General features: G+C 35.9%; 1 protein-coding gene across 1 annotated transcript in view; it reads right to left on the reverse strand.

Annotated features, from left to right (window-relative positions):
* Nucleotides 1–19,451, reverse strand: part of LOC121373057 (protein mono-ADP-ribosyltransferase PARP14-like) — a 32,295-nt gene that overhangs the window by 8,600 nt on the left and 4,244 nt on the right. Inside the window, exons 2-7 of the mRNA XM_041499500.1 lie at nt 17,446–17,542; nt 15,334–15,468; nt 12,731–12,949; nt 9,081–9,177; nt 3,805–3,860; nt 732–956 (exon numbers count right to left, since the gene is read on the reverse strand). Of these exons, the coding sequence (XP_041355434.1) occupies nt 732–956; nt 3,805–3,860; nt 9,081–9,177; nt 12,731–12,949; nt 15,334–15,468; nt 17,446–17,487 (774 nt within the window). The 5' untranslated portion in view covers nt 17,488–17,542. The remainder of the gene's footprint in view (nt 1–731; nt 957–3,804; nt 3,861–9,080; nt 9,178–12,730; nt 12,950–15,333; nt 15,469–17,445; nt 17,543–19,451) is intronic.

A 19,451-nucleotide genomic window follows, 5' to 3' on the forward strand; every position in this document is an offset into this window, starting at 1 on the left:
AGTTTAGTTTTTTCTCTGTTATAACTTTATCTAAATATGTTTCAAGTTTGTATATTAACTTAACTTAAGAGTCCATTTGATTTGGCTGAAAATAGTATATGCATCTTTAAACGTAACCATTAAAGGAATTTCGCCTTCAAAAGGAAGGTATACGAAAATAACATAAAATATTAAGTGTGCAATATAAGCCGTAATATGCATGAAATTTATGAATCTTCCATTAACATATTCAATACATTAAATATGAACAAGACTGCTAGGGTATGCAGCCATGCCACAATGTCCGGTGAATTGTCTACAAAGGAGGACTGATCTTCACCACAATGTATGGTTCTAACTTGATCTCTAGAACTGTTACTTTATAGCGAGTGCCACAAAACTGTACACCTTTCATAAGCAAAGGAATATTTAATTACACACATAGATGTGCGTAGAATAATATTCCAAGCAGGGAGTTATGTTTCGTTTATATATTAATCAAATTATTTATAGGTAGAAACCCCTTTAAACAAGCAGTCCCTATATGCGAGGTATGTGTTTAGGACAGAGTGTTTGAAATAAAATTGGATATAAAATTACAAAAACAAATAGTAGAAACATGTTAAAATGTTACGGTTGTACATTCAGATATAAACTACGTAACTATTTTGCAAAGCAACTGTTCTGGTGTTGAAGGTTGACGTCATTACGTTTCACATTACATAAGTAAGGAAATGCTTATTTTAAATAACCTGTTCAATGGAAAACCATGGGGCTTGCACAAGACTTGTATGATAAATCTTCTTGCAGTTTATTTTGCCTCCACTAGTGACAGCAATGCCCCAGTCGTTGATCCCATTTGAATATCTTTGACATTCCTTTACGATGTCTGGTCCAGCTGCAGAAAGTATTGCTTGGCTTATATCTCCTTCTGTCAAATTGAGTGTAGTATTGGTTGAATTCACTATCACATCTGCCTACAATACAATGCAAAGTATAGTTATTCCCTATGCAGAAAACTTGAAGTATGTTCACATTTAACGATCAACAAAAAATTAACGTAACCAGTCGATGGAATAAATGAGAACTGTCATTCATACTCGCCAACAGTTTCCAGTTTTAACTGTCATTGATGCATTAAAATAAAAATATACAGAACATTCTAACAAATCCAGGAAATTGAATTATATCATATTCAACAACATCCCAGATTACAACACGTAGAAACGTAGAAATGGTAGTAAATGTAAACAACAAAACTGTTATCTTGCACACTGCAGAGTCGAATGGCCATTTAGCTAAATAGTGGTTGAGCCAATTAATTTCTCTCTCTCTCTCTCTCTCTCTCTCTCTCTCTCTCTCTCTCTCTCTCTCTCTCTCTCTCTCTCTCTCTCTCTCTCTCTCTCTCTCTCTGTGAGAAGCCATAATACTATTATCTCAGAAACATAGAAACGATGACCAGCCACTTGGTAGCCTGTATGCCAAATGTCATGTCAAGTGTTTAGTCTTTGGAGAATTTCAATAGATTCCCCTGCAAGTACTGTAATCTCACTGTGGTGCAGAGTTCAAACATTCTCTATGAGAATGGCTAATACAGTACAACTCCTCTTTTGGGGCACCTTGTTGGCCGTGAGGTGCATATCCTGGTGTTAGAGTTGAGGTATGCCAGACAGGTGGTCAAGGAGGACCGACTTGATCAATCGGCTGGTCACGCCAAGCTCGAGAGCAAACGAACTTCGTTTTGTTTATATTAGCCAAGAACAAACATTCTTTTACTGACGTTTATTGTATTTGTTGCGTTTGGGGCGGTGCCTAGTGTCAATCAGGTACATTATTTCTTATTGTCTGAGTACTAGTATATCAATCAAGAACCCCTAGCATGAATGCCTCCTGGTCATGCGCAGCATCATGACCCCACGTTGAACTCTGTGGTGGGTAGGGGCGTGGTTGATGAATTATTTCAACTCTACTATGGCTACAAACGAACCTCAATCTTTTGATGGGACTACACCGAAGTTTCAGATTCTTCTTCATCTGAATCGACGTCATTGAATGTTAAAACATCCAAAGTGATTGCTTTGTAAGATGGGGGCAGGTCGTAGCTCAGTGGTAAAGTGTTCGCTTGATGCGCGGTCAGTCTAGAATCGATCCCCATCGGTGGATCTATTGGGCTATGTCTCTTTCCAGCCAGTGCTCCACAACTGGTATAACAAAGGCCCTGGTATGTACTATTCTGTCTGTGGGATGGTGCATATAAAAGATCCCTTGCTGCTACTCAAAAAGAGTAGCCCATGAAGTGGCGACAGCAGATTTCCTCTCTCAATATCTGTGTGGTCCTTAACCATATGTCGGATGTAATATAACCGTAAATAAAATGTGTTGAGTGCGTCATTAAATAAAACATATCCTTCCTTCCTTCTTTGAAAACCTGGCCAAGGTTTCTCGTCATAGGGTCTTCCGATGAAGGGGCCTAGAAGAAACTGTTGCATTCAGAAAGAAATCTTCTTAAATCTAAAATGATATGCAACATTTCTATCAATGTTAGTTCGGTCTTGGGATTTGGAAGATGATGAGATTTGTGAAAATATCTCCTCACAAGGGATCACATCAGTCAAGCAGATTGATGAACTTGTACCAACGAACATCTTCATTCCGTCATTCATTGTGCCTACACTTAATGCTGGCTACTTGAATATACCTACATCCCCAAGTATTTACAGTGTTTCAAATGTAAAAAGTTTGGACACTGACAGAATACTTCACGCATCAGATTGACATGTGCTCGTTGTGGTCAGTTTGACCATGACAGCAAAACATGTCAAAATTATATGATATGTACCAATTGTAAGGGGAAACACTTTGCGTACTCGCAAGCGTACCCAACGTGAAATGTGGATAAACAGGTGCAGCAGGTAAAGGTAAAAAAGTGGCTGTATTTCAGATTACTAAAGATATTGTATTCTGTTCGGTAACCAGCAATATTGGCATCAGGGGTAATGAAAAGATAAATTCAGCTGCCAAGTCTGCTTTGGATTTGCATCATGCCACGGTTGGTGTCCCTTATATAGATTTTAGACACAGTATCAAACAATTTACCTTTTCGACTCGGCAAAATTATTGGAATGGTGCGGTTACAAACAAACTTCATCATGTCAAGCCAGTCCTGGGAGAGTGCCAGTCTTCCTACAAGCCAGTCCTGGGAAAGTGCCAGTCTTCCTATAGGCAGTGCAGGAAGGATGAAATAGTCTTGTAGCGTGCTCTCATCGGTCATACATACGTGATCCATTCATTTATCGTGGAGAAGGATCTTCCACCTTACTGTGAGCACTGTTAGAGTACTCTGACACTTTTGATAGAGTGCAATCATCTCACAGAAACTAGAAAAAATATTTATGGTCAAGGAAATGTGATGAAATCCTTTCGATTCCATCCAGAACTTTTTATTACAATTTCTACGTGATGCTGACTTTTGTATTTTTACACAGTTCTTTACACTGTGCTTTAATTTAACTGTTGTATTTTTATATTGATGATGTACATCACTTACTATTTGCATTTACCATAGCTTGACACCCAATAGCCGATGTATTTTTCGTGCTGGGGTGTCGTTAAACATCTATTTTATTCTATTCTATTCTATTCTATTCTATTCTATTCAATAGATGTATGAAAAATTCCTTCTGGATGCTGTGCTCTCACTGCTGCTCCCTCTATATGGACAGTCCAGAATTTGTGATTGTCCAAATGCTGCCGTTCAACAATTGTAACATATCATAAACGATTAACGATCCGTTTTTCCTAAATTAAATAGTATATTCTTCTTACATTCTGTTCCACGATACTCCCCTCAACATAAGAAACACCCAGTCTTGGAAATCCATCTGCAAGACCAAAACAAAGTATTGAATTGTTGATACATAGTTATCAAATTTAAGTCATTATGTTTAACGATGGTATGTTCAGGTTAGAGTAAGTGTACAACCCAGTGGGGAGATTAAACGTATTAAGTTTACTGACGGTATACGTGGGGCCTACAAACCATGCTCTCACACCTTAACGTACGTGAATTTGTTGACAAACCTCGATCCCCATCGTTGGGCCCATTGGGCTATTTCTCGATCTAACCAGTGCACCACGACTGGTATATCAAAGGTCGTGGTGTGTGCTATCCTGTTTGAGGGATCGTGCATATAAAAGATCCCTTGCTACTAACAAGAAAATGTAACAGATTTCCCCTCTAAAGCTATGTCAAAATTACCAAATGTTTCACATCAAATAGCTGATGATTAATAAATAAATGTGCTCTAGCGGTGTCGTTAAACAAAATAAACTTTTGTTGGCAAACCTGGCAGTGGCAATTATGAATAGATGCATAAATATATATCGAATGCATGTTTGGTTTCACTAACACAATGTATGTATGTATGTATTGATTGTATATATATATACTCTTAAAAAAGGGGAACCTGAAATATTGATATCAACTATTAGACCACAGACATCCTAGTAAAGAAAGTCCAGGCCTGTTTATCAACACACCGAAACACATTCTACAGTTTGCGTATGCATCACACAGTTGCCCCGTACACGTGCGTGGGGCATCATTCTCGATTTTGACAATTTCCAGGTCCATTAATCATAGTGGAACGTTATTTCTGTCAATCTTTTTTCATTCTGTTGATCAGACAGTTGTTAGTGTTTTGTTTTTAGTCATTTTTATTGCTTGAACTTGCGATTTATTGATAAAAAAACGTCAACTTTCAAATTTCACTTCTGACCCCAGTCGTCCTTCAAGAACTTTGCTGGTCATAAAACCTACTGTAATACTGAACTACCGGTTGTAATGTTTGCTCAATTAATTCACTATTATCATATAACCATTCCCCACAGCTAATACACCTTACAATTTTGGCAACTGTAAATTCTTATTAGAGTTCCCCTACTTTTTTTGAAATATAGAATATATATATATATATATATATATATATATATATATATATATATATATATATATATATATATATATATATATATATATATATATATATATATATATATATATATATATATATATATATATATATATATATATATATATATATGGGCAAGATCAATCAGTAACGGAGGGACATTTTAACTACTTTTACACATAAAATCGTTCATACTGAATTAAATTTTTGTCATAACGACATTTGGATTGGTGCTGTAGGCGATATGTTTCTGTACATTGTTACATAAATATTTAATGCAACTCTATTTTAAATGTCATAAATGCGTTTGTATTATGCGGTCACGTAGGAACATAAAATGCACATCACATAAAATGACTTGCCGTTTTGGGGGATGGGGGGGGGGGTGGTGTTTGTTTTTTCTTGTTTGTTTGGCGGGTTTTTTGTTGTCATTGTACGTGATATGCTAGGCATCCACTATTGAAACTAGTATAACAGAAATCAAGCTAACATATATTAAAAGGCAAAAGTTATTGTGACATGGATTGTTTGGAGTAATAAATTTGTGAATGGATTTATGGATGTAAACCACAGGAAATGTGCATGAAACATCTCGAAGAAATGTAACCAAGCAGTTGTTTCAGTGATTGCAAGAAACATGCAAGAAATCCTGTCCAGTGTTCACCGTAAAAGGCCAGACATTCAGTCGCAAATCTTTGCCACTCTGTGCAGCCTTCATAAGAAAAACACCATTAGTAAACTGTTTGATGCAATTTCGTCATCCACGCCTGCGTGAAAATGACAGATAGCGAATCATAGGGATGCTTGAGTCTGGGACCTCGCAGTGTGACGTCGCATGTCAATTCAATGTCCACAGAAATACCATATGGCAGTTATGGTAACGATATCAACAACCAGGTCAGGGACGATCCCCGTAGCGGCCGACAACCCGTGACAACCCCTCGCTAAGACATATGGATCCGAACCACGCATCAGCGAAACAGGTTCCAGCCAGCAACCCTCACAGCCAGTACCATCCCTGGCAACAGAGGTGTATCAGCAAGGACAGTCCGACGACGTCTACGCATCTACGGCATCCGTGCAAGACGCCCAGCCAGAAGGCCAATCCTGACGCCAGAACATCGACGTCGACATCTCCACTGGTGCAGACAACACCTGCTATGGACAGCACGTGACTGGAGACGTGTCCTCTTCACTGATGAAACCCGTTTCCTTCTCCATAAATCTGACGGCAGGACTCGTGTCTACAGACATGAAGGTGAACGTTACTTCACGGCATGCGTTCTTGAAGGGGATTTGAATGCTGTGAGGTACCGAGATGAAATTTTGCAAACAATTGTGTTACCCTTTTTGAAACAGAATGGCCCAGGGATGACATTACAACAAGATAACGCCAGACCACACATTGCTAGAGTTGTGCAGCATTATCTTAATCAAACAATGGTGATGTGCTACCCTGGCCTGCTAGGTCCCCGGATTTGTCACCAATCGAACATGTCTGTGATGAAATGGAGCGACGCTTGCGACGTCTTCCAAATCCTCCAACAACACTGCGGGAACTCCGGCTGATCCTTCCTCAGATCTGGAATGGCATTCTCAGGAACTTTCTCTGCGTTTAGTGTCCTCAATGAGACGACAGTGTCAGGCCTGTAGCAATGCTCAAGATGGACACACTCGCTACTGACTGTGTGAACTTCGCTCTGGAACCCCTCTAGTGATGTGGTTCATTTGCATATGGCAGGTGCGCCCTTTTCATGTACTGTTGCTCGTTTCCATGCCGTCGGACATTTCTCTTTCCATGTTATATCGCTTCAAACACGGCAGTAAAAATTGATCATTAATTATCTTTGTCTTTTGTGTGTCACAATAACTTTTGCCTTTTAGTATATGTATAAAACAATAATATGAATCAGAAATGCATCACGCATTAATTATATTTTTAATAAAAATAAGTTTATGGTAATAGAGGGACACATTGAAAAAGTAACAGAGGGACACATTTTATGGTATTGCATTTTCATAATTATGTCACCCATTAAATCAAAATGTATTTATATATTAATAAATAGACAGTAAAAGTATAGCTTAACATCAGTGGTTCATTGATATTTTGTTTTTTTATCAACTATACACTGAATATCCAACTATATGTGCATTGCCAAATTTGCTGAAAAGATGAAGCGGTAACGGAGGGAAATTTTAAGCTACTTTTATGCATAAAATTGTTTATATAGATTTAGATACTTTTGGATAGGTACTGTAGCTGATGCATTTCTAAACACTGTTGCTTAAACATATAATACAACTCTGTTTAGATTGACATAAATGTGGTTTTAAAATTGGGTAACTGAGGAACATAAATTGCAGGCCATAAAATGGCTCTCCATTTGTTTTTCATATTTGCAGCACATGCTAGGTGTCCAATACTGATATCAACACTATAAATCTAATATATATATATATATCACTCAGTAATTATATTTTTAATATAAATAAATTCATGGTTGTCACGGGGATCCTATAATACCCGTAACTGAATGAAACACGATTGTCCAAATAATTCTCCTAACTGTATATCTATTAGATCTCTCTGTAACGGGCGGTTATACCCTAGTATGGCTCGTCTAGGTATGATCAGAGAACGATCTTATATAAAGTATATATAATATAGGACGTTTAGTTCACTAGAAAACACAACAAAAACACAATACACGTTGGAATCTGTATTAACCTACGCTGACAAATGTACAGCCGCAGTAGTTAATTAACAACAATAAATAATAACAACCCAGAACTGATCACTTAATTAGTTAATCTCTAGGTGTCTAGTTTACACAATATGCTAATCACTTCACCGTGACACAACACACACACGTGTGATAATTGAGAAACGCTTCCAGGAGAACTTAATTAATAAAGGAATTACAACTCTATTCCTAACTGGTTAATTTTTAATTAACCCTTACTACTCGTTCAATAACGTGTGATAATTGAGAAACGCTTCCAGGAGAACTTAATTAATAAAGGAATTACAACTCTATTCCTAACTGGTTAATTTTTAATTAACCCTTAACTACTCATTCAGTAACCTTGTAATACAGACTTAATACTGGTACCTATCACAATAAAGACAATAACCTACAGTTTACCTAGGTCCTCTAGGATGACTGGCTAAGCTTTATATATTTATTTAGACAGCGAGCCTACAGTTTACTGCGTCAGATGACCGGCAGCACCGTCTAAATAATATTGGTATAATACAGTATTAAAATATTTAAAGTCACATCAATCACATCAAGGTTATACACAGAGCAGAAATAAAATTATTTACCGGTCCGGACGGACAGCGATCCCCTGGAGCCTTCCTTATGTTTCTCCCTGATATCTCTAAAACCCTAGCTATTTATTAAAAAATACGAATATCGATTGGGGGTACAAGGCGGTACCTCACGTATCATGTGGATTTTCCACAGCCACCACGCCGGCATATTTTTCTTAGATCGCCCAGACTGGCTGTCGCCATTCCGCGAGCAATCCCCTGGTCATAAACAGCACTAGCGGAGTTATTACGTAACTACTGGCCACATGGCCTCCACACCTGCGCTAGGTGTGTATTAGAAAAGCTCGACGACCGTCGCGCAAAGGTATCACGTAACAAGTTGCCCACCTGGGCTAAGTGCATTTGGAACTGCACACGGCCCTCTAAAACAATTAATATCGTCACAATGGTCCATTGTTATATTGTTTAAATCCAAATTTTTTTTTTCCAAACTGCTATTATAGAAGTACTATATATTATTTGTAATGTTGTGGTTTAGTATTTACTGGATCAGATACACCAGTACAAGTGTGCCACTTATTATTGGTCTAATGCGATAGAATCATATAAACAACTTTTAATGAATTATTCTGATTCAACTGATTATGTTTCCATAATCCAAATGCATGCGCACGTAAATGATATTACAGTTGGATTTGTTCAGTATTATGAACTACCAATACTACCTATATGCATTTGGGAATAATTGGTGAATAAATAAAAATATCCATTTTGCTTGTGCATTCTGGAAAGCAAATATGATAACCCTAGTTGTGTGTGTTTGTGTGTGTCTGTGTGTGTGTTCAACTTACGATATGCATGCTCTGGAGGAACAATTGTATGGTCCAGTTTTGAATTAAGCTGAATATTTGTGTCAAACAAATGCTTCAGTCGTTCATTCTGAAATGCCTCAAATGAATGAGAAAAAAAGAGCATTATGATTCTGTGCATTCGGTAACTACAGGGTGTATACTACCAAATCAAATCCCATAGATGACAATAGTAACATATGTGGCTAAAACTCCTACCTACAGCGTATCAATCGACATAAACGCCACGGATATAAATACTACCACCCCTCGCACTTAAAGTGAATACAAACAAATTGGTGGTCAAGCTGCTAATTTCTGAGATAACGGGTAGAGTCTATGACTACCCTAGTTCCGCACAAAATTCGAGAACTTTTTTTACAGGTACCCCATACATGTTTCAAGAACAAGACTACTTGACACATTGGTACTAGATGAAATAAAACTGCATATTATTTTTACCCAGATGAAACTATTATTTTTTTTACAACCAACACACTCACATTTATAACCAATCACAAGACGTGTGGTGTTCGCTCGAACTTTGACGCAGCCGGAAGTTATTTGTTTTAGTACTACCTACAGTCAGATTTAAAATTATACCGTTATGTTCTCATTACATGGTACTTAGTTTGCAAAGAAAATTTCAATATTCTAAAACCGAATGCTAACTACCATAAGCTATGCCAGAAGCAGTGAGTGTAGATTGATGGGCGTGACATTAAAGCACCAGTTTACAATAATTTATTCATTGTTTTTAAAACGTTTGGGAATCAAGAAAATATGAACAGAGAACTGTGTGTCGAAGTCATCAATTGGGAGAAGAAAAACAACATGATTCAGTGCATCCAATAGATACAGTCAAGATTCAAAATTATATTATACTTAAAAACTACCAAATGTTTGACATCCGACGATTAATACATAAATGTACTCTAGTCTGTGACGCATCACGAACAGTCAGTAGTGCCACCTGTTGGCCATGGGAAGATAACAAAATAATGCCACCCCCACCTGGATGAAGTTACTAATAATTAGGGGCAGAACGTAGCTCAGTAGTACAACGCTCGCCTGATGCGCGATCGATCTAGGATCGATTCGCTTCGGTGGGTCCATTGGGATATTTCTCGTGCCAGCCAGTGCACCACATTTGGAGTAACAAAGGTCGTGGTATGTACTATCCTGTGGGATGGTGCATATAAAATATCCCTTGCTGCTAATCAAAAAAGAGTAGTCCATGAAGTGAAAGCAGCGGGTTTCCTCTCTCAATATCTGTGTAATGCTTAACCATATGTCCGACGCCATATAACCATAAATAAAATGTGTTGAGTGCGTCGTTAAATATGCATACACACACACACAACAGGGGCGTAGGCTGGGGGGGGGGGTCGGGGGGTTCGAACGACCCCCCCCCCCCCCCCCCGCTGTAGCAGATGGCCCTATGGAGTTTCTGGTGGTGCAAAAACAAAATAGAAAAAGGTCCACTTGGTTCATATTCGATCCCTCCCACCCCCCAGTCCCAGATCACGCTACGCCCTTGCACACACACCTACATACATACATTTTATACTAAACATGTGACTGTTATACATCGATCAATTTTCAAAAAAAAAATGAAGAACATTATTATAATAACAAACAGCACAACTTATTAAGTTAAAACTAAACATAATTCATAAATCAGTTTCTAACTTCTTCCCATGATCTGCTTTACGTAATGACGTCCCATTTGACGTGATGGCATAATTTTCTGAGGTGTTTAGTTTAAAATTCACCACACTACGCAATTTTATGCAGTTTGTTACAATTGTACATCGATAAATTCATTAACAAATGACAAACAGATTTTATATAATTACAAAGACAGGAGCTTGTGCAGAGGGTTACGGCAGTCGAACGCTCCCCATGATCAAGTAAATGTTCTCTTTTTTTTCAATACTTTTCCCGGGAAGCATGTCTTAACCCCTCATAAATTTCGCTAGCCACAGTTTAGTCCCCCACCCTCTTCTTGAATGTATGCACAAGCGCCTGGACACACCATATTTAGTTAAAATACACATAAATCAGCTTGTAACGTCCTTTCAACGACCTGTTTTACGTAATGACATCACAGCTGGCGTAATGACGTTATTTTCTGAGGTTTATCGAAGGATAACATTCAGTTTTTCTTACCCACTGGACAGGGTTATCCAGCTTTTGCACAGTGCTAGAATAATAGAATCTATCACCGTTGTGAGGTATAGATTAGGTAATTCCAACCCGAGCGACAAAATCTTTTTTGTGAGGGCCAAAGTTTACCGATCTACAGATCTATCTAGCCCTAGGGTCAGACAGATTTTTCTTGTCACTGGACAGGGTTAAATCTAGTTTTTGCACAGTGCTAGAAAAATCTGTTTGATCCTAGGGCTAGATAAAAATTAAATCTGTCCAACTTGTGGGCTAGAGGATTTTTACATACGCGTGACGTCATAACTCATGTTTACGATGATTGATGTCATAACTCATGGGTTTCTTTAAAATTCTGTTTGTCATTTAACGTTATATCATTGTTTTAAAAATATTTAAACAAATTAATATTTTCAACTTATATTTATTCGTAAGTTGTTACATTTTTATGTCTTTGAATGATGTGGACTATATTTTTCCGCGTATGATTAAAGAAGTTTGTAGGTGAAATGTTTATGAATTGTTCTACAATAAAAATAAAAAAACACGGAGCTTACAAAATTAATGTTTTGTTACTGTAATTAAATGGGCAAGAAAAATAATCGATCACCTTTGTGAGGTACAGATAAAGCAATTCCAACCCTCGGGACACAATGTTTTTGTAAGAGCCGTGGTATACATCGGCCTTTACAAAAAACCATTTTGTCCCTCGAGTTGGAATTACTTATCTATGCCTTACAACGGTGATAGATTCTATTATTCTTAGACGTCGTCCTGTCAGAATTGAGGAAATCGTATACACGTGGACATTTTGTAATATATATAAACTACGATTTATGTCTATATATAACATATTATATCATTCACACTATAAATGTACATATATTGTATCGTCATTATCTGGTCATGGGGTCAAGGCCGCTAACCGTATCATAGATTGTGCTGAGGATATTCAAAAACAGTTTCATGCGTTTAACCAAAACTGCAAAATTCAGTCAAATATTAAGTGTTAGCTGCCCCACTATAACGAGATAAATTGAGGCTAATATAAAGAAGTATTCATATACATTTTTTTTACACTATAATACATTTTACGTTTTGTTTTTATAATATTTAAAAGCAAATGTCAAACAGCAAGATTCGGACCACCATGTTTCATTGGTTTCTGGAGTCCTCGCTTGAGGTGCTTGGGTCACAGGATCGAACCACCTCGGTGGACCCATTCAGATGATAGGGGGTTTTCTCGTTCCAACCAGTGTATCACAACTGGTCAAAGGCCGTATGTGCATTGCTGTCTGCGGAAAAAGTCTAAGTCCATATAGAAGATCCCGTACTGCATTTGTCAAAATGTAGCGGGTTTCCTCTGATCACTACGTGTTAGAATTACCAAATGTTTGTCATTCAGTAGCCAATGGTGGTTTCGGATGTACAGTTTGTGAGAAACAAGAACAAAGCTTAACATTACCTTCATGCATATATCTAATTACCTTGATGAAATCCATATCGGAATCCAGAACAACGAGTACAACTTTTTTCACATGGCGTGGATTTCTTTTCGCGAACTCTATGATTGTTTTAAAGACGATTTCTGCCACGTCAGTTGCTGGATATTGAAGTTGTGCCATAGCGTGTGTGGGAAAAGCAACAGAGGATAGGTTGTTTGCTTCTGTCCTTTCAAGGCATTTTGTAATAGATGTACCTATCATCTGCAAAAAAGGATACAGACATAGCAGAATATGTACATAGTTATAACAAACAAGAAGTTAGGTTTAAACATTTTATCTTATAAAATATTTTAAACATATAACTAATTCTAAATACTCGTAGTCCTGCAACAGAACTGAAAAGAGTCTTAGCTTTTAAAGTTAATCTCTAGGGTGTGGAGTTCATGAAAATATAAGATGATATTTTCTAAAATTGGTGCGAACACGATGGCCGCCAGTCATAAAAAAACTGTATGTCTTCAGAACTACAGCACTTAGAAATGTGACCTTGGCATCAAAATAGATGTTTATGGGGTCAATGAGTTCATTAAAACTGTTTTTAATACTGTCAGATATTGTGTTGTCTAATGGCTGACTAAAAGGACGGTAATTATGGTATAAAAATCTAAAACTATTTGTAACTTGACTCAGAAAAACCTAATTCTATGTCAAATGTTAGTTTTAGATTGTTGCTAAGTTTAGTTAGCATGTTTTAAAATTATTAAAATAAAATATAACTGTAAACTGTAAATAATTGTATAACGTAATAGATCAAACTACTGAGATATGTCATATGATCAATGGTTCTCCAGTTATTTTTTTTTTTTTTTTTTATAATTATACACCTACATTATGTTGTATTCACTTTCCTGAAGTACATTTTGCATGTAGCACAATTCTGATGTCAGCCTAATTCGTATTTTAGTATACTGACTTCACAACTGCCATACTTTGTAATATTTACTTGTCTTGTCCTGTTCAACACTGAGACACAGCATCTTCGTGCTGTTCACACTAATACCTAGACATTTGACCATGTACTTTATACAGACATATGCGGGCTTTGCTTAATATTATAATTGGAGTGAACGAAATATTATTATATCAACTCATATATGGAAACAATATATATGCCAGTCTTAACTGGTTTACATCAACGCATGCTATATATGACCAGCTAATGAATAAACAATACAGTATCATTATTGGCTGTTGCACGGAAAATGTTCTATTTAATGATGAAGAAAGCTGAATGAAAACTCAGGAACGTAAGTGATATTGTTTTACGAAGAAACGTTGGCGGCCACCAAATGTTGGGTCCCTATATGACAATGCATATTGCGCTTCGCTGAACAATCTTCAATATTAGATTGCCAGTAAGGAAAGTGTGATAACAAATAGTAACTCCATGGTAAAGTTGCATTTTCACACTGTTTTTAAATTTAGTTCACTGACAAATCATGCACATAAATGAAATGTATAATGATTCCACTTTCTGAAACAAACATAGTGTTCAGTTCATTTTTAAATGGCTTACTAGAATATTGTCAAATCATATATGCATCGCAAAAACGTTGTATGGTTTTGTAGGGACAGCATCTCGTCAGTCACGTTTTTGTCCCATCAGTTAAACTAAAAAAATTAGCAGTAATAAAAGTGAAAGAGATATTTCTCTCAAATCGCAATATGTAGCTAGTAAAAGGGTTGTATACAGAAATCTGTCTTTCAATGCTTCGCATTTAATATGTGATACACCACACCATTATTTATTTAAAATTTAAAAAATGTCTCCTATACTTTGGGAATTATTGATCAAATGTTCCATAAGTCTCAATGGAATTTATCAAATAAGATACCCACAATGAAGACAGCTTTAACCTGCATAGCAATGATGACTCTACCGGTTGATAACATCGCGAAATTTCACCAAACCCACAGGTAAAAAAAGGTTTTATAGATATGTGGTACCCAAGCTAATGAACCAGGTTTGATGCTACCCAGAATTGCTGAACAACCTGATAAGAAAGTGACTACCCATTTATTGTGCTTCAAAGTGATCATGCTTTGACAATGGATAACCATGCAGAACATCAGGCAATAAATGAACCAGATGATTATGTTGCATACCATTTTCAATGTTGAATAATATGGCGGCCTTCTTGGATTCTGGAAATTATTTTATCGAAATAGCTATTCTTGACTTAGAATTAGCCAAGTTGAAAATTTAAAAACTTTATTTATGTATTTGTTTTATTTAATAAAAATTCTAAATTACGTCAATATCTCTTTTAATTTGTGAAGACTGTCCCTTAGTTTCAGAACTATTCAATCAAAATTCTAGGTGAAGGTAGACTTTTAAAGAATATTTACAGAATATCTGAACAAGAGACATAACTATTAACTTTTTTCCGCTTTCGCTCGTTAGATAGTGTGTGTGTGTGTGTCAGAGAGAGAGAGAGAGAGAGAGAGAGAGAGAGAGAGAGAGAGAGAGAGAGAGAGAGAGAGAGAGAGAGAGAGACAGACAGACAGACGGGGGGGTGGTGGAGGGGGATGCTGTGCAAAATGTGTGTCCTATATTATTATTACACATTTGTAAGACTACTTACATCCTTAGCTTGCTCTGACCACGCAAGAAGTCGGGGGCAATATTCCATCGAGCCAACTCGATGTATAAAGTCAGGCCGTTTGTCTGGCGCAGTCAGTCGTACATCCGACAGGACATAGTTTACAATAACATTAACCTGCAAAAAATACCCCAAAGAAAGCAAAACATGCAAAGGTTTCTAGTTGTAGATAACAAAACAAATCATGATATAGTAAGTACTAACGAAGCTGATAAAAGCTCACAATATAGATTTTGTAGGTAAACTTTATAAAGTACATGATACCCCATCTCTGAAATTTAAAACACACACTTTTCGAAATATGTCGTCGCCAGTGAAGACATAAATAGTTTCAGCAATCACATATGATTACTTTATATACTAAATTTTTCATGACAACATCGGTTATGATTGCTAAATTGGAAATTGATTGAACACCGTTTAAGTTCGGTGTAATTTCTGGTAATTATTTTATGGAATATAAATAATCATAAACATCCAGAAATATTGCATTATAGATGAGATATTAAATGTATGGTCCGTAACTGTTCAGATAGAAGTTTGTCCCCTATGTTGAGAATAACCTACACTTCATTTTCGGAGTATTTTATATTCTTACACTCCCGTTGGTGAGAACACTGTGCATTATTTTTAGGTTACACATGATTGTTAACAAATGTACGTGCGTTATCAATTTCAAGACACACGACTGGCTGCTCCTAGGTGATGAACCGATCACCAATGCCATACAACCAATGAAAAGCTACACGATGCAAATCGATTAGACTGTGACGTATAGCTAACCTGACATTCGTGTGTCTGTGGCGCGTAAGTTAGCTACAATTGAAACGGCTGTAAATAACTTTTAGTCAAAACAGATGTTAAAATGTGCTTAAAACCTGGTTTTTGAGGATATGTAAGAAATAGAATAATACATTCATGTCCGTTAGCTTTGGTTCGTTAGATACATTTTAAGACAACTCGTTGTGAGATAAATGGTATCTAACGGCCAATCATGTATTATTCTTTATTTAGCATAAGCATATACATACAAAATAATTAGACGTTGTTTAATATATTTGCATTACAGTAGTCAATAATACAATAACAATATTGATTCTATATTTCGTTTTGATCCAGTGCAATCTATGAACAACTTTTAGTAATGGGTTTGGTTAAGTAAATGAATGTGTAAGAGTGGATGTAGTGAATAGATGTCCCCCTCAATATTATTATTATTATTTATTTTTATTTATTTGTATTATCATTTTTATTATTATTATTATTACTATTATTATTATTATTATTAAATATTTTAAATTTGTGTTTACAAGTTTCCTATCTTGGTTCTATATCTCCTTGTATTCGTGTTCATCAACATTATTGCAATGCCAAAAATGTTGAAGTTTTTTTGTTGGTTGTTTCATTTTGTTTTGTTTTGTATGTTTGTTTTGGGATTGTTTTTTTTTTTGTTTTTTGTCTTTGCTTGTTTGTATGTCGTTCATTATTTTGTTAATATATTTGTTTGGGAATTTTTGTGTGGGCTTTTTTCCTTGTGTTTATTTTTATTTTTTTGTTATTAGTTTGTGGTTGGGTTTTTTAGTAACAATTAAATACCACAAACATGAATAACATTTAATTGGTTGGAGTGGTCTTGACCTGCCAGTTTCTGGTAACCCATAAGGATCATCTGAGGGCAACATAGTTGTGAAATTGAAACGTTTATTTATTCACATTTACTTTTAGCTATCAAGTTCACGTTTAGTCTCATTCAACAAAAGAGTATTTCACCAAAGATGGAACGTTGACAATTCTACAGTCAGATTGGAAATTTCGATCTCAGACCAAAATTGGGAATAAAAAACGGCATTGCCTTTGAAGAATGGTACCAAACACTGGAGTCTAACAACATTGATGATAAAACCGTGCACTTTGGTTAAAAAAAACACAAAAACAAAACAAAACAAAAAAACTATTAATAATAATAATAATAATAATAATAATAATAATAATGTTCAAAAGACTCCTTTACAGAAACACAACTACCTCCCACCCCACACCGAGGAAAACGTTAGCTACAACCATATGATTAATTATTTCAGTCATATTGTTAACCTTCTGATCAGTAATCGCGCCTTTCGCCAGAAAAAACTCCATCTCCAAGTCAGTTCTGCCGTACTTCCTTCAGTTCTGCCATACTTCCTTCATACAGCTTTATTTTGAAAACAAACACAAGAAGTTAGTTATGCCCTTACTTCACACAGCTTTATTCTAAAAACAAACACAAGAAGTTAGTTATGCCCTTACTTCACACAGCTTCATTATAAAACCAAACACAAGACATAAGTTACATCATTCCTTCACACCGCTCTATTCTAACAACAAACACATGACGTTAGCTATGTCCTTCCTTCACACAGCTTTATTCTCAAAACAATCATTAAAAAAAGTTGATTATGTTCTTCCTTCACACCGCTTTATTCCAGAAACAAATACAGGACGTTGGTTATGTCCTTCCATCACACCGCTATATCCTAAAAACAAGCACAGGAAGTTAGTTATGTCCTTCCTTCACACCGCTCTATTCTAAAAACAAACACAGGGAGTTAGTTATGTCCTTCCTTTACACCGCTCTATTCTAAAAACAAACACAGGAAGTTAGTTATGTCCTTCCTTCACACCGCTCCATTCTAAAAACAAACACAGGGAGTTAGTTATGTCCTTCCTTTACACCGCTCTATTCTAAAAACAAACACAGGAAGTTAGTTATGTCCTTCCTTAAAAAAACAGCTTTATTCTACAAACAAACACAAGACGTTAGTTATGTCCTTCCTTCACACCGCTCTATTCTAAAAACAAACACAAGACGTTAGTTATGTCCTTCCTTCACACCGCTCTATTCTAAAAACACACAAGACGTTAGTTATGTCCTTCCCTCACCACGCTCTATTCTAAAACCAAACACAGACGTTAGTTATGTCCTTCCTTCACACCGCTCTAATCTAAAAACAAACACAAGACGTTAGTTATGTCCTTCCTTCACACCGCTCTATTCTAAAAACAAATACAAGCCGTTAGGTATATTCTTCCTTCACATCGCTCTATTCTAGAAACAAACACAAGACGTTAGTTATGTCGTTCCTTCACACCGCTCTATTCTAAAAACAAACACAAGACGTTAGTTATGTCCTTCCTTCATATATATATATATATATATATATATATATATATATATATATATATATATATATATATATATATATATATATATATATACAAATTACATTTTGAAAAAATATAATAATAAAACTACTAATAACAGTTCAGTTATTTAATAATTACATGTTTCGGCATATTGCCTTTTTCAAATTAACAATAAGATGACGTAACGTCATCCTGACGTCATTCTCATCCTGACGTCATTGAGACAAACAGATTATTTTGTATACACTCTCATTTCCATTATTGTAATATTGTTTTGTCAATTTGTACAGGATCTGCGTAGATACAACAGTAGTCTAAAAACAGCAAGTTAATACATTGAAAAGTAGCCGTCAAAACAGACATTAGACCACTAACTGAACATATTGAAATTTTAAAGAACAATGTCACATTTTAAATAGAAAAAGGTAATAATCAGTGTATAAATGCATTTTTTTAGCAATTTTGTTAAATTACTATAAAGACAAGATTATTTAATTAATTATGGAACATGGAAACACAAAGTAATGTCACTGTACTGCATTGGATATTGATAACGTTACTGAATGCCTAAGATGTGTTTTTACATGAAATATAACGTTATCATTAAGTCCATGTGGCGTTTTGGTTCTAAGTTCGTGTATCAAAAAAGTTTCTCTAACTAGTCGATGATGTTCATCATTGCTAAATACTTGTTCAATAGGCATAAAAGAAAAGTTAGATATGGAATGATAATTCGTATTAAAGTGGGTATTAACCAACGTAGATTTGCTAGGATATAAATTGATGTCGCTACGATGTCCATTCATACGTAAAGACAGCTTACCCCCTGTTTGTCCTACATATTGCATACTACATTTTGTGCAAGTGATAAGATAAATTACATTTAAAGAACAGCATGTCATAGTATGTTTTATGGG

This window comes from Gigantopelta aegis, chromosome 5, assembly GCF_016097555.1.
Source record: "Gigantopelta aegis isolate Gae_Host chromosome 5, Gae_host_genome, whole genome shotgun sequence".
Taxonomy (NCBI): Eukaryota; Metazoa; Mollusca; class Gastropoda; order Neomphalida; family Peltospiridae; genus Gigantopelta; species Gigantopelta aegis.